Source organism: Culex quinquefasciatus, chromosome 2 (assembly GCF_015732765.1).
Source record: "Culex quinquefasciatus strain JHB chromosome 2, VPISU_Cqui_1.0_pri_paternal, whole genome shotgun sequence".
NCBI classification, from domain to species: Eukaryota; Metazoa; Arthropoda; class Insecta; order Diptera; family Culicidae; genus Culex; species Culex quinquefasciatus.
The window spans coordinates 82,542,696-82,554,670 of NC_051862.1; the positions used below are offsets into that span (position 1 = coordinate 82,542,696).

At 38.7% G+C, this 11,975-nt stretch overlaps 1 protein-coding gene across 3 annotated transcripts; it reads left to right on the forward strand.

Annotated features, from left to right (window-relative positions):
- The first annotated feature begins 9,982 nt into the window (after positions 1-9,982).
- Positions 9,983-11,253, forward strand: LOC6045713 (zinc finger protein 778). Of its 3 annotated transcripts, none has more exons than XM_038257945.1 (2): positions 9,983-10,168; positions 10,229-11,253. In XM_038257945.1, exon 2 carries the CDS (start codon positions 10,323-10,325, stop codon positions 11,115-11,117), a length of 795 nt encoding a protein of 264 aa, XP_038113873.1. In that variant the 5' UTR covers positions 9,983-10,168; positions 10,229-10,322; the 3' UTR covers positions 11,118-11,253. The 3 variants fall into 3 exon arrangements, with proteins under 3 accessions (XP_038113873.1, XP_038113872.1, XP_038113871.1); XM_038257944.1 differs by having other exon boundaries at positions 9,984-10,206; positions 10,322-11,253; XM_038257943.1 differs by having other exon boundaries at positions 9,985-10,168; positions 10,322-11,253.
- Positions 11,254-11,975: the final 722 nt, after the last annotated feature.

Below are 11,975 nucleotides of genomic sequence, written 5' to 3' on the forward strand. Positions count from 1 at the left end.
TGGCTGCGCGATCGGCGCAAGGTCGCTCCTGATATTTTTTTTCGGAGATGTTCTCTCCGGTTTCTCTCTTCCTCTCTTAGCTGATAAGACACTATCAGTTTATGTGGTGGGATTTGTTGTCGTCTAAATTTTCGTACTTTTCGTACTGGGAAGCAGATCGTTGCTTGTGTGCTATCTTGTTACACGTCTGCTGTAATAAGTACAACGGGAATTTAAAGGTTCAAAAATGCAGTTTGATCGAATGGCATTCTAATTAGAATTTTGGAAGGTATAACCCACCATTGTTGACTTCTAACTTTCGTGCCATACAAATCTACTTCGAGCTACAAGACTGTCCATCCCACATAACATACGAAGCCCTCAGCGCATTCAACCACTCTTGGACACAAAGAAAGGGCCAATATCGTTCGCACATAAATCAAGCCGGAAAAGATAACCAAATTCTTCGCTCACTCCCTCCCAAAAAAATAAATTTCCTTTTCTTCTGCCAAGGGGTGAAACGACACCAGAATAGGTGAGCCAAGGCGGTGGGTGAAGGGGACTAATTTTCCGATGCTGCAGGCGTCGGTTCCGGATGCATCCGGTGGAAATGGAATGTGTGAAAATTAAGAGGGAAAAAAGTTACCGGTTGCCGAAAATAGGACTTTTGGGTTGGACGGGGATGGAGGAGGATTGTGATCGAAAAGCATGTAAACGTAGATTTATGGCATATCTTCTTCCGGCAAAAGTGAAAGAAGGTGATCTACGAGATAAGGAACATATTTGGCATGTGCTGTGCGATGTGGCTTAGTGTAGGCTTGATGGAACTGAAATTACGTAGAAAAAACATTTTTAGGAAGAGAAAATTAAAAGTTTACATTGAGTTAAATAAATAAAAGCTCAAACAAGCCCCTAATGTTTTCAGAGTCAAAGAATCAGAGTGAAAGCGTCAGAGTAAAAGAGTCAGAGTAAAAGAGTCAGAGTCAAAGAGTCAGAATCAGAGAGTCAGAATCAGAGAGTCAGAATAAAAAAATCAGAGTCAAAAAGTCAGAGTCAAAGATTAAGAGTAAAAGAGTCAGAGTAAAAGAGTCATACACAAAGAATCAGAGTCAGAGTCAAAGAGTCGGAGTCAATGAGTCAGACTTAAAGAGTCAGAGTCAAAGAGTCAGAGTGAAAGCGTCAAAGTCAAAGAGTCAGAATCAGAGAGTCAAAAAAATTCAGGGTCGAAGAGTCAGAGTCAAAGAGTCAGAGTCAAAGAGTCAGAGTCAAAGAGTCAGAGTCAGAGTTAGAGTCAGAGTCAGAGTCAGAGTCAGAGTCAGAGTCAGAGTCAGAGTCAGAGTCAGAGTCAGAGTCAGAGTCAGAGTCAGAGTCAGAGTCAGAGTCAGAGTCAGAGTCAGAGTCAGAGTCAGAGTCAGAGTCAGAGTCACAGTCAGAGTCACAGTCAGAGTCACAGTCAGAGTCACAGTCAGAGTCAGAGTCAGAGTCAGAGTCAGAGTCAGAGTCAGAGTCAGAGTCAGAGTCAGAGTCAGAGTCAGAGTCAGAGTCAGAGTCAGAGTCAGAGTCAGAGTCAGAGTCAGAGTCAGAGTCAGAGTCAGAGTCAGAGTCAGAGTCAGAGTCAGAGTCAGAGTCAGAGTCAGAGTCAGAGTCAGAGTCAGAGTCAGAGTCAGAGTCAGAGTCAGAGTCAGAGTCAGAGTCAGAGTCAGAGTCAGAGTCAGAGTCACAGTCAGAGTCACAGTCAGAGTCACAGTCAGAGTCACAGTCAGAGCCAGAGTTTTATAATTTTTCTTTCTCTTAAATAACAACACAACTTTAACACACAACTTTTTTTGAATTGTACAATTAAATTATTTTTGGTAACGCTCTGGAGAAGTCGTTCTTGCAGACTGCCTTGAAAATTCAGCAAATGTAGTCATTGTGTAGTCACTCAGCTCCAAGAGAGAAAATCTGTAGAATTTTGTTCGCAAAACTATATTGCAGCTAATCGGATTACGAATAAAATTGCAACATTCGCTTTCCAACTCCGTCCAGTGAAAAGCTAGAGCTATGAAAGTAAACCATGGCAAACAAATCTCGCTGACTAAAGGTTTTCCTAGGTTTGCATTTCAGATGAAAAAAGAAAGTAAAAATGCAATCTACAGAGCACAAATTTAGCAATAATGCATCCCAATTCTTATTAGTCTGGTGAAACGCTTTACGACCGTTGGTGCACCTCACCTCACTCTCTCTGAAGAAAGAGTAACTTAACCCTTAACCATAGACCGTTTTTCCTTAACAAGCGAACCCGCACCAACCCAGACAGATGCAATAGCACTTGGGATTCTTTCACCCTCAAACCTTAAGGGGTTTCCCCACGTTCTAGATCTAGAACCACGTCTGATGGTGATATAAAAAAATCTTGAAACGAAAGGGAGCAAAGAAAGTTTGCGCCGTCGGCGAACAACTCTTCTTTCAGCAGTAATTAAAATATTTTAGCGCAAGTTTTATGACACCTCCTTGAGCCACCACCTTGGAGCAACGCCACTTTCGGTGGAATCTTTTCCGGCACTTGTTTGAGATTGGTGAAAAACGACGGACCAGGAATAGTGATGAGCGCGTTCCTCAAGGGGCGAACGGGAAAAGTCCCGGAAAAGTTTCCCCGTTTGTAGTTGGTCATAAAGACCTTGCAGTGCAGCGACGAGTACTAAACTGCGATAAAATTGAAGCATAATTGTGTTGAATGGGTTTGAAAACGAAACGGAAGTTTTGTGGGAAAAGTTTGTTTGGGCGGTTGTATCATTTCCGGATCCGGATGTTTGAACATTATACTGTTTGCAAGGGTTTTTTTGTACTTTTCAGTCATAATTAGTATTTTCACGTTCAACGTTTGAGTAATCAATGCTTGATAATGATCCATTTTTAAACATTTCAACGTGCTCACCAACGAACTCTCCCAGCATCAAAGCAATAACTCAACGAAACTAATTTCAGCGCATAATTTCGGGTGGGAATGAACGCCCGAAACAACAATCATAAATTGTCTTCAAAACAGCTTATGCAAATTATAATTGCATTTACGCCACACCAACACTTCAGCTTCCTTCCGGAGAGGAGGTGGTGGTGGGTGTTGCATACCCTCAGGGGAAAACATAATTATGGCGCGCACAACTCGGGCGAACACGTCGCCCCATCAGCGGAGCGGAGTGCTCCTCAGCAGAAGCTCAAAGTTACGACAGTTTGCGCTCCTTGGAGACCGGATGAAGAGAAAGGTGACAAGTGGCCGCGGTGGGCGCTTTCCCTGGGGACAGTGTCACTTCCCGTGGCGGAAGTTGTCCACCATAGTTGGAAGCGAATTCTTTTGCGTATTTATCGTCTTGGAATTTGGTCTTGTAAAGCTCGAGAATGCGAAGGGTTGATTTTATGTAGTTTTACAGGTTAAAAAAAACTAAAATTGATTAGTTCAATCAGACCACAATGAGAACCATCGCACGTAAATTTTGGGACTATCTGAGTTAAAAACGCTAAAGATCCCAAAAATTCGATTACAATCCTGCGATATTCAAAAAACTCCGTGCATTATTGTCAATTTCATATTAGAAAGTTTCAATCTAGTCGTCATATTTCGACACACCCCGAAAATTGCTGTAAGTGCGACAACTGACCAAAAAGATTTCAGGTCAGAACGCGTTTGACACACGTACATGCCAGTCAAACGTAAACATTTGTAGTTATAACTTGGGACTCGGGCAATGAAATTCAACCAAACTTCGAGAAACGGTCGGAAAGGTCAACCAAACAAAACGTGTTTGTTATTGTTTACATGTTTGCTCTAGTTTTTGTTTATTCAAGGTCAAATATTAAAACACTGTTTTCTCTAAACGTAAAAAAGCGAGATGCGACAAGATAGCAAGACAACGTCGAATTGTTTCCAATGTACATTCGTCAAAAGCAAGCCTGTCCAACTTTTTTGGCTCAAGTTACACATTTATTACACTCAACCCCCGGTGGTTGTTCACTTTTTCGTTTGACACTTTTTTAGTTTGTACCCCCGTTGGTTGGTCAAAGTCAAACTAAAAAGTGACGAACTGTCACTTTTGACACGGCGTTCACGCACAAACATTTGATAGTGCGTGTGAAAAGGGGTGTCAAACTAAAAAGTGACCCCGTTCGTTTGACAACAGTTGGTGTCAAACCATGGGGGGGGTTTGAGTGTATAATAAAAATAACATTTGTTAATTTTTTCATGGTTGATTTGATGAAATCGGTTCTTAGATGATTAATGAACATAAATTTGACAGTAGTATATAAAATATTTATACACGTCGTTTTTATCTACATTTCAAAAATCGATCCAGCCCACGATCCGGACCAGTTTTCTAAAATTCTAAAACTTACATAAAACAACTTGCAAAAAAATATTTTTGCAAGTTGTTTTATTCCAAGCTTTTGTAAAAATAATGTTTACTGGTCATCTGAGAACCGATACCATCAAATAAAACAAGAACAAATAGCAATTGATATGTTGACGCTAAAAGATGTGAAAATATTGAGCCAAAAAGGTTAGGCAGGCCTGTTGATGCTTAGTTTTTTTTTTTTTTTTTAGCATTTGGAGGACGCCCCACCACCGGAAGGCTCCACAACGCTTATCCCTCTGTTTGGTCTGGTTGTGTTAGACCCTCATCCGGAACAATAATCCAACACGGGAGATACCATGTCTTCATCTTTTGGTGAGTGTGTAATACAGCCCAGGGCATAAGGGGGTCCAGGCCGGGTCCAAGCTATCCTCAGGGATATGAAGGATCGTTAGTTAGTTAGCAGGCCTGTTGATGCTTAGTTTTAGCAAAAATGACTTTTTATCAGCCCTTAACTTTTCAGCTTCGGAAAGAATCGGCATTTTTTCAATGTTAATGTTATAAAATTGTTTTTTTTTTTTGCATTTTTTATTCGAAAATATATGATAATAGCCTATTTGTAGCCTACAACATTTCCCAAGACACAAAATTGATCAGAAAATAAAAATAAATTATAGAAAACAAAATGCAAAAAAAGGTACTAATCGCTTTAAAATTTTGGGAGGTTGTTTTGGACCGCAAAAAGATTTCTTTTTAGAATCTTTTCCTTTTTGCAAAAATGTACACCCAAAACATTCACTAAATGAAAAAGTATCTATTTAATATGTTCAACTGCCATACCCAAAGCCGTTCTCAAACTCAGATGGTAGTCGAGTTGATATCTGGATGGAATACGTTTTTATTTGAGTTTAAAAATTGTACTTTTTTCACTAAAATATCAACAACTTGCTTTAGATTTAACCATATGCGATTTTCACTCCTCTTTTTAATTTTTAAGCTTTTTTTAATGCCCGGGCAGAGGATAATAACAAAAGTCATGCCATTTCAATCACAAATACTAATAAAAAACAAGGTGTTCTGGAATATTCTTGCTAAATCCATTTTTGCATAAGAGTTTAATAACAATTATTGTTGTCATAACAAAATTTGTTATTGGTCTGATATTGGTTGAAAGCCAAAACAACTTTGGAATAACATTTTTGTCTTTCTTACTAAAGAAAGGTATAGGTTTTACTTTAAGCCAGGACGTCATTTCCAGCTTCGTAAATATGTCGATTCAGCATGAATTTTAAACCGAAAAATCTCTAAAAAATCACACTGCATCGATTTTCGACGCTCTAGCGATTCACCTTGATAGAACTCGTCTATCTCGAACCCTCGAATTTTGAGAAAATAAATTCCGTGGAGGTCGAGTGATGTTCGTATGTGGTAAAATTTTGCTAAATTTTGTGTCGCGCCGTTCTCAGCTCCCATAAATCCGATTTCGATTCTCCTAAATGCAGATGAAAGCTAGTGTGCTGAACCTGGGCGAGTTGCCGCGCAAATTTCGAAATATCCATCTGTTTTCGGATGCGGCCAGACTTTTCCAGAAAATACACAGTTTTCAAATGAAAATATGGTCAAAATTTTTCATTTTCATACCTTTTATTTATCTCAAAATTGCATTTTCGAGCCCTGCAACCTCCCAAATTTTCATCCAGATTCATAATATGGTTCTAGAGTTAGAGCCGTTTGATTGACCTACCATAAGAAACAAAATCCCTAAAAAGGTAAAAGCCCACCTGGTGACCTTCGCCAACATTTTTCATTTCTGATTTTATTCGAAATTTCTTGCTACATTCATAGTACAGACCATGAGTGAGCATCTGAAACAAATTCGACATCGATCGGCAATCCCGATCAATTTTCAGATCGATTTACTTTTTGCCTTTCTTACTAAAGAAAGGTATAGGTTTTACTTTAAGCCAGGACGTCATTTCCAGCTTCGTAAATATGTCGATTCAGCATGAATTTTAAACCGAAAAATCTCTAAAAAATCACACTGCATCGATTTTTGACGCTCTAGCGATTCACCTTGATAGAACTCGTCTATCTCGAACCCTCGAATTTTGAGAAAATAAATTCCGTGGAGGTCGAGTGATGTTCGTATGTGGTAAAATTTTGCTAAATTTTGTGTCGCGCCGTTCTCAGCTCCCATAAATCCGATTTCGATTCTCCTAAATGCAGATGAAAGCTAGTGTGCTGAACCTGGGCGAGTTGCCGCGCAAATTTCGAAATATCCATCTGTTTTCGGATGCGGCCAGACTTTTCCAGAAAATACACAGTTTTCAAATGAAAATATGGTCAAAATTTTTCATTTTCATACCTTTTATTTATCTCAAAAATTGCATTTTTCGAGCCCTGCAACCTCCCAAATTTTCATCCAGATTCATAATATGGTTCTAGAGTTAGAGCCGTTTGATTGACCTACCATAAGAAACAAAATCCCTAAAAAAAGGTAAAAGCCCACCTGGTGACCTTCGCCAACATTTTTCATTTCTGATTTTATTCGAAATTTCTTGCTACATTCATAGTACAGACCATGAGTGAGCATCTGAAACAAATTCGACATCGATCGGCAATCCCGATCAATTTTCAGATCGATTTACTTTTTGCCTTTCTTACTAAAGAAAGGTATAGGTTTTACTTTAAGCCAGGACGTCATTTCCAGCTTCGTAAATATGTTGATTCAGCATGAATTTTAAACCGAAAAATCTCTAAAAAATCACACTGCATCGATTTTTGACGCTCTAGCGATTCACCTTGATAGAACTCGTCTATCTCGAACCCTCGAATTTTGAGAAAATAAATTCCGTGGAGGTCGAGTGATGTTCGTATGTGGTAAAATTTTGCTAAATTTTGTGTCGCGCCGTTCTCAGCTCCCATAAATCCGATTTCGATTCTCCTAAATGCAGATGAAAGCTAGTGTGCTGAACCTGGGCGAGTTGCCGCGCAAATTTCGAAATATCCATCTGTTTTCGGATGCGGCCAGACTTTTCCAGAAAATACACAGTTTTCAAATGAAAATATGGTCAAAATTTTTCATTTTCATACCTTTTATTTATCTCAAAAATTGCATTTTTCGAGCCCTGCAACCTCCCAAATTTTCATCCAGATTCATAATATGGTTCTAGAGTTAGAGCCGTTTGATTGACCTACCATAAGAAACAAAATCCCTAAAAAAAAGGTAAAAGCCCACCTGGTGACCTTCGCCAACATTTTTCATTTCTGATTTTATTCGAAATTTCTTGCTACATTCATAGTACAGACCATGAGTGAGCATCTGAAACAAATTCGACATCGATCGGCAATCCCGATCAATTTTCAGATCGATTTACTTTTTGCCTTTCTTACTAAAGAAAGGTATAGGTTTTACTTTAAGCCAGGACGTCATTTCCAGCTTCGTAAATATGTCGATTCAGCATGAATTTTAAACCGAAAAATCTCTAAAAAATCACACTGCATCGATTTTCGACGCTTCGTCGCCAAGTCGACAAGTTGTCAAGTTGAGCTTCGAATACTGGCGCGAGAATGCTGGCGCATATGTTTCGGCTCGACTTATACTCGTTCGTAGTAGCTTGTCTACCGATGTTTCCTTCAACATGTAAGATATCGTAGCTTTTTGGTTTCTTTTGCTCTGTCCGTTTTTGCATAACTGTCCAATGTTTATGCAAAAACTTTTTTGACATAGGACATTCATCCGGGTACAATCAATTTGTTTCCCGTGTGCTCCTAAAATCGCCTTTAAGTAGGCTTCATTTGTCGTGTCGTTTTATTTGACAGATTTCATTGGATTCCAATAGGAGCTTTCGAAGCTTCTAAGCTTTATATCGTTTTCAAAGTTTTCAATGCTCGCGACGCCAATAGAGTTATCTACGTGCGCATGTATTGCGTATACGTACACGAAAAAGATTGAGGTTAAATTTTGTACCCGCCAGCAAAACAAATGGTGTGCAAGTGTGCGTGAGATCGGCCTTAGACAGCTCTATGGCTATCTACCAAAGGTATTGCGATTGAGTGTGTAGTGGTGCGGTTGTAAAAATATCTATCTCTTACTCTCTCTCTTTCGTAGACGCTGAATGGCAAGCTTCCCACTGTGCGGTTAACTCGGGTTTGCTTTTCGCCTGCTTTGTTCGGTTTTTGGGCTCGTACCAAAACTAGAAAACCAAAACCGCGGTGTGTGTCGTCACTTGCGCATTGGAAGCTAAGAATTTGTACGATTAAAAATTTTAGATAGGTGAAAATTGCATTTTCAATTTCTTTTAGAAAACACATCGTTAATAATACCTTGCTTTCATCATAAGATTTTTTGTATCAAGTCGATGTTGTGAATTGAGATATGTTATATTCTTTAGTAAGAAAGGCTCTATCTCACCCCTGGTGGGATTAAATCGGGTTTTTATGGAGGAATATCTCAAACTGTTATTGGGATGTTCGGATTTAGTTGTTAAAATAACAAAAAGAACAACAAAGATTTATTCGAAGAATAACTCAAATTTTTTTTAGTCTGTTATTACAATAACAATCCAATAACAAAAAAATTATATCAGCGAATAACAAAACTTGTTGAAAATAACATAAAATGTTATTGGCCTAGTATTTTCAAATATAAAACATGTTATTCCCAAGTTATTGGCGTCTGCTCGGGTGTATTTTGAATTTTGAAAACAATTGAATTTGGCTAAGTTACAGCTTTTCTAAGATTTATGACGGTTTTGAACCATAAGACTTTGTGTCCCGATTAGCCCCGACCTAGCGTCCTCATATTTGGACCAGATGCTGGTTTAAATTGTAAACAACCCCTGATATTTTCAGGCAGATTAGTAAGGTAACGTAAAGACTTCCATCATTGTCATGATTTTTGCGTCGCTATCTCTATTTTGACAAAATTCCTTCTACAAGGTGTTTAGAATAGTGCCCTACACATGCTGATTCCTTTTGGTAACGATTATCCCATTTTTTGCAATGTCATTAAATCGTCATTAATCAATGATTGCAAACTAGGACGTCAATGATTGTACCACACAATTATATAAATTTTGAAACACATTTGATTTAGACCAACAATTCTTTCAGTGGTTTCAAGAAGGTAACATCCGGCACATGCTGATTCATTTTGGTGGCAAAATTCATTAAATTGAACTCAATACAGAGCATTTTAGAGTGATGACCATTTTCAAATGTTCATGCTAATTCTCATTGCGAAAACAGTAATTTTTATGCTCATGTAAAAAATCTTATTGTGAACAATCACATTCTTACTGAAAAATAGCCAATTCTTATTGTATTTTGATTCGGTCTTATTAAAACCTTTGAACGTCTAAAATCCTGCTCGGTTTTCTCATTGAATCTGTACGTCTTATAAGAAATGAATTAAAAAATAACGCAAGGCCATAAATTTCCGTAAGATCGAGGTGTTATCTATTAGCATGAATACCTAATCAAAAATAAATTTTGAAATTTCAATCATTATTTTTCTACATCAAAATATTGAATTAAATTGAAATTACACAAACGACCTGACAGTGCGTTAGCAACAACAACAACAACGGTAGCGCCTCTGGTGGAATATTGAAGAAAGTGCGCATGTGCCAACAAACACCACTACACTGATAACCCTCCCGATCTGTCAAATCCAGCTGAAATCAGTTTGTTTATGTTTACCTTTGTTCGATGGGGAGTGCGCACAAATTTTGAGTGTTGAAATTAATTTGTTTACTACTATAGTTAGTTGCCGGTAAAATTTTTGTTCGAATGATCGTTAAGCAACTTGTACTTGTACCTGTTGTTTCAAATGAAAGCGTGACAATGGAAGAACAAAGGTAAAATTCAGTTTAGTTGAGCCCTAGTTTACATACAGGTAACGATGAGTTTATCTTCAGGTATTAATGTTATGCTAGCTAAAAACCTAAAAATTACCTGGTTTTATGATAAAAACAAAAAGTTCAACATGTTATTTCTCATTCCACCATCAGCATGGATGTCAACCCGGCGACTCTGGCTAGCTATGGAATCTCTTTCTACAGTGAAGAACAGCAAGACTATAATCCTCAACTCGTGCTTCCGAGTTCGGCGCCTCAAATTGAGCCTAACTACTCAAAGTATGACCTTGGCGAGGGTTACTTCAGTTACTACGCGGACGACCCAAGTGTGCCCGAACGGTCCAGGTGCCGAGCAGCATCACCGGCTTTGTCGGACATTCTGAATGAATTTTCGGTTCCGGGAGGAATTGTGCCCTTGGAAACCAGTGATTGCAGCGACACGGAGGATGATCCTGAAGTCCCTGGAGAGGCAATCGCCATCAAAGGCAGTGACGACGGATCGAGTTCTCCTTCCCCGGGTCCGAAAACCAAAAAGTCCCGTGGTCGTAAGCGCCTCCAAAAGGAGGTTGTCATTCCCGGCAAGTGGTACTGCAAGGAGTGTGCTAGAAATTTCATGAGCCAGGCAGGACTAACGCAGCACATCAACACTCGCCATTCTCGGCTGAAGCCGCATCGCTGTGACATCTGCAGCAAGCGGTTTGATATTCTGAAAGAGATGGAAGATCATCGGGAAAGGCATACGGCAAAGAACAAACCGTTCGCATGTTCCTTCGATGGGTGCACCAAGAGGTTTGTGTATCGGTACGATATGGATCGGCACTTCCTGACCAATCACGGTGAGGCACCGCACCCCTGTAAGCTTTGCGATCGAGGATTTGGGCGGATGGATCAGCTGCAGAAACATTTGCAAAGTCATAAGAAGAATACGAACTTTAGATATATGTACTAAGGACAAGTCCACGAGCAGGCGTCAGATCGTATGTTCTGCTTGTGGACTCACTCTTTTTGTAGGATTTTGTGAAATGTAATGCTCGATCTTCATAGAATTCAAAGACTTTGCCCCAATAAATCGTTTTGTTATCATATCATATTCTTATTTATTTATCATTCACTGCCTTTTATTACCTAAACCAAAGACTGCAAGTCTTTCTGAAGCAAATTGTTCGTCTTGTTCAAATCTAGTAATCGAAGAAAGACGTCGGGATAGTCTCGTCTGTTTTTCTGTGACTGCACGTTAGACTGGTACAAATAAAATTTAAAGTTTCAAACTGTTTCTAAAATTTCAAGTTTCAATCAATTTTAAAGCAAAACTATCGCAAAATACTTGATTTTAAGATACTTTATGAAAACATAAATGAACAGCATTGAAAAATTTGCCATGTCCTGATCAAAATTTCATGAAAGTTTTTGTGCTTGCAAATTAAATTTTCCATGCCATGTAAAATGTTAAAAACTTTCCAAAAATCATAATCCCTCTTCAATTTCCGTGAAACTTTGCTCTACGGAGTAATTTTGATCATTGATCCTTGATCTCGTAACGGATACTAGCCCAAGTAACAATTTTAGTTTTGATATAGTTTCAAAGAGATTCTGAAGAGTTCTCAAGTAAATTTCAACGAAATGCCATTTAGTCCTACATGCTGAGTTAAAAACGAGTTAAATGAACATTAAAACCAAAATGAACCATTTTAGGAGGTTGTCCAGAGTATTATTGAGGAGCATCGTGAGACATAAATGTTTTATTGTGTGTTTTATAAAAACTCTATAGATCTCTTGAAAGCATGATTGGCTTGAAAAAAGGTTTTCT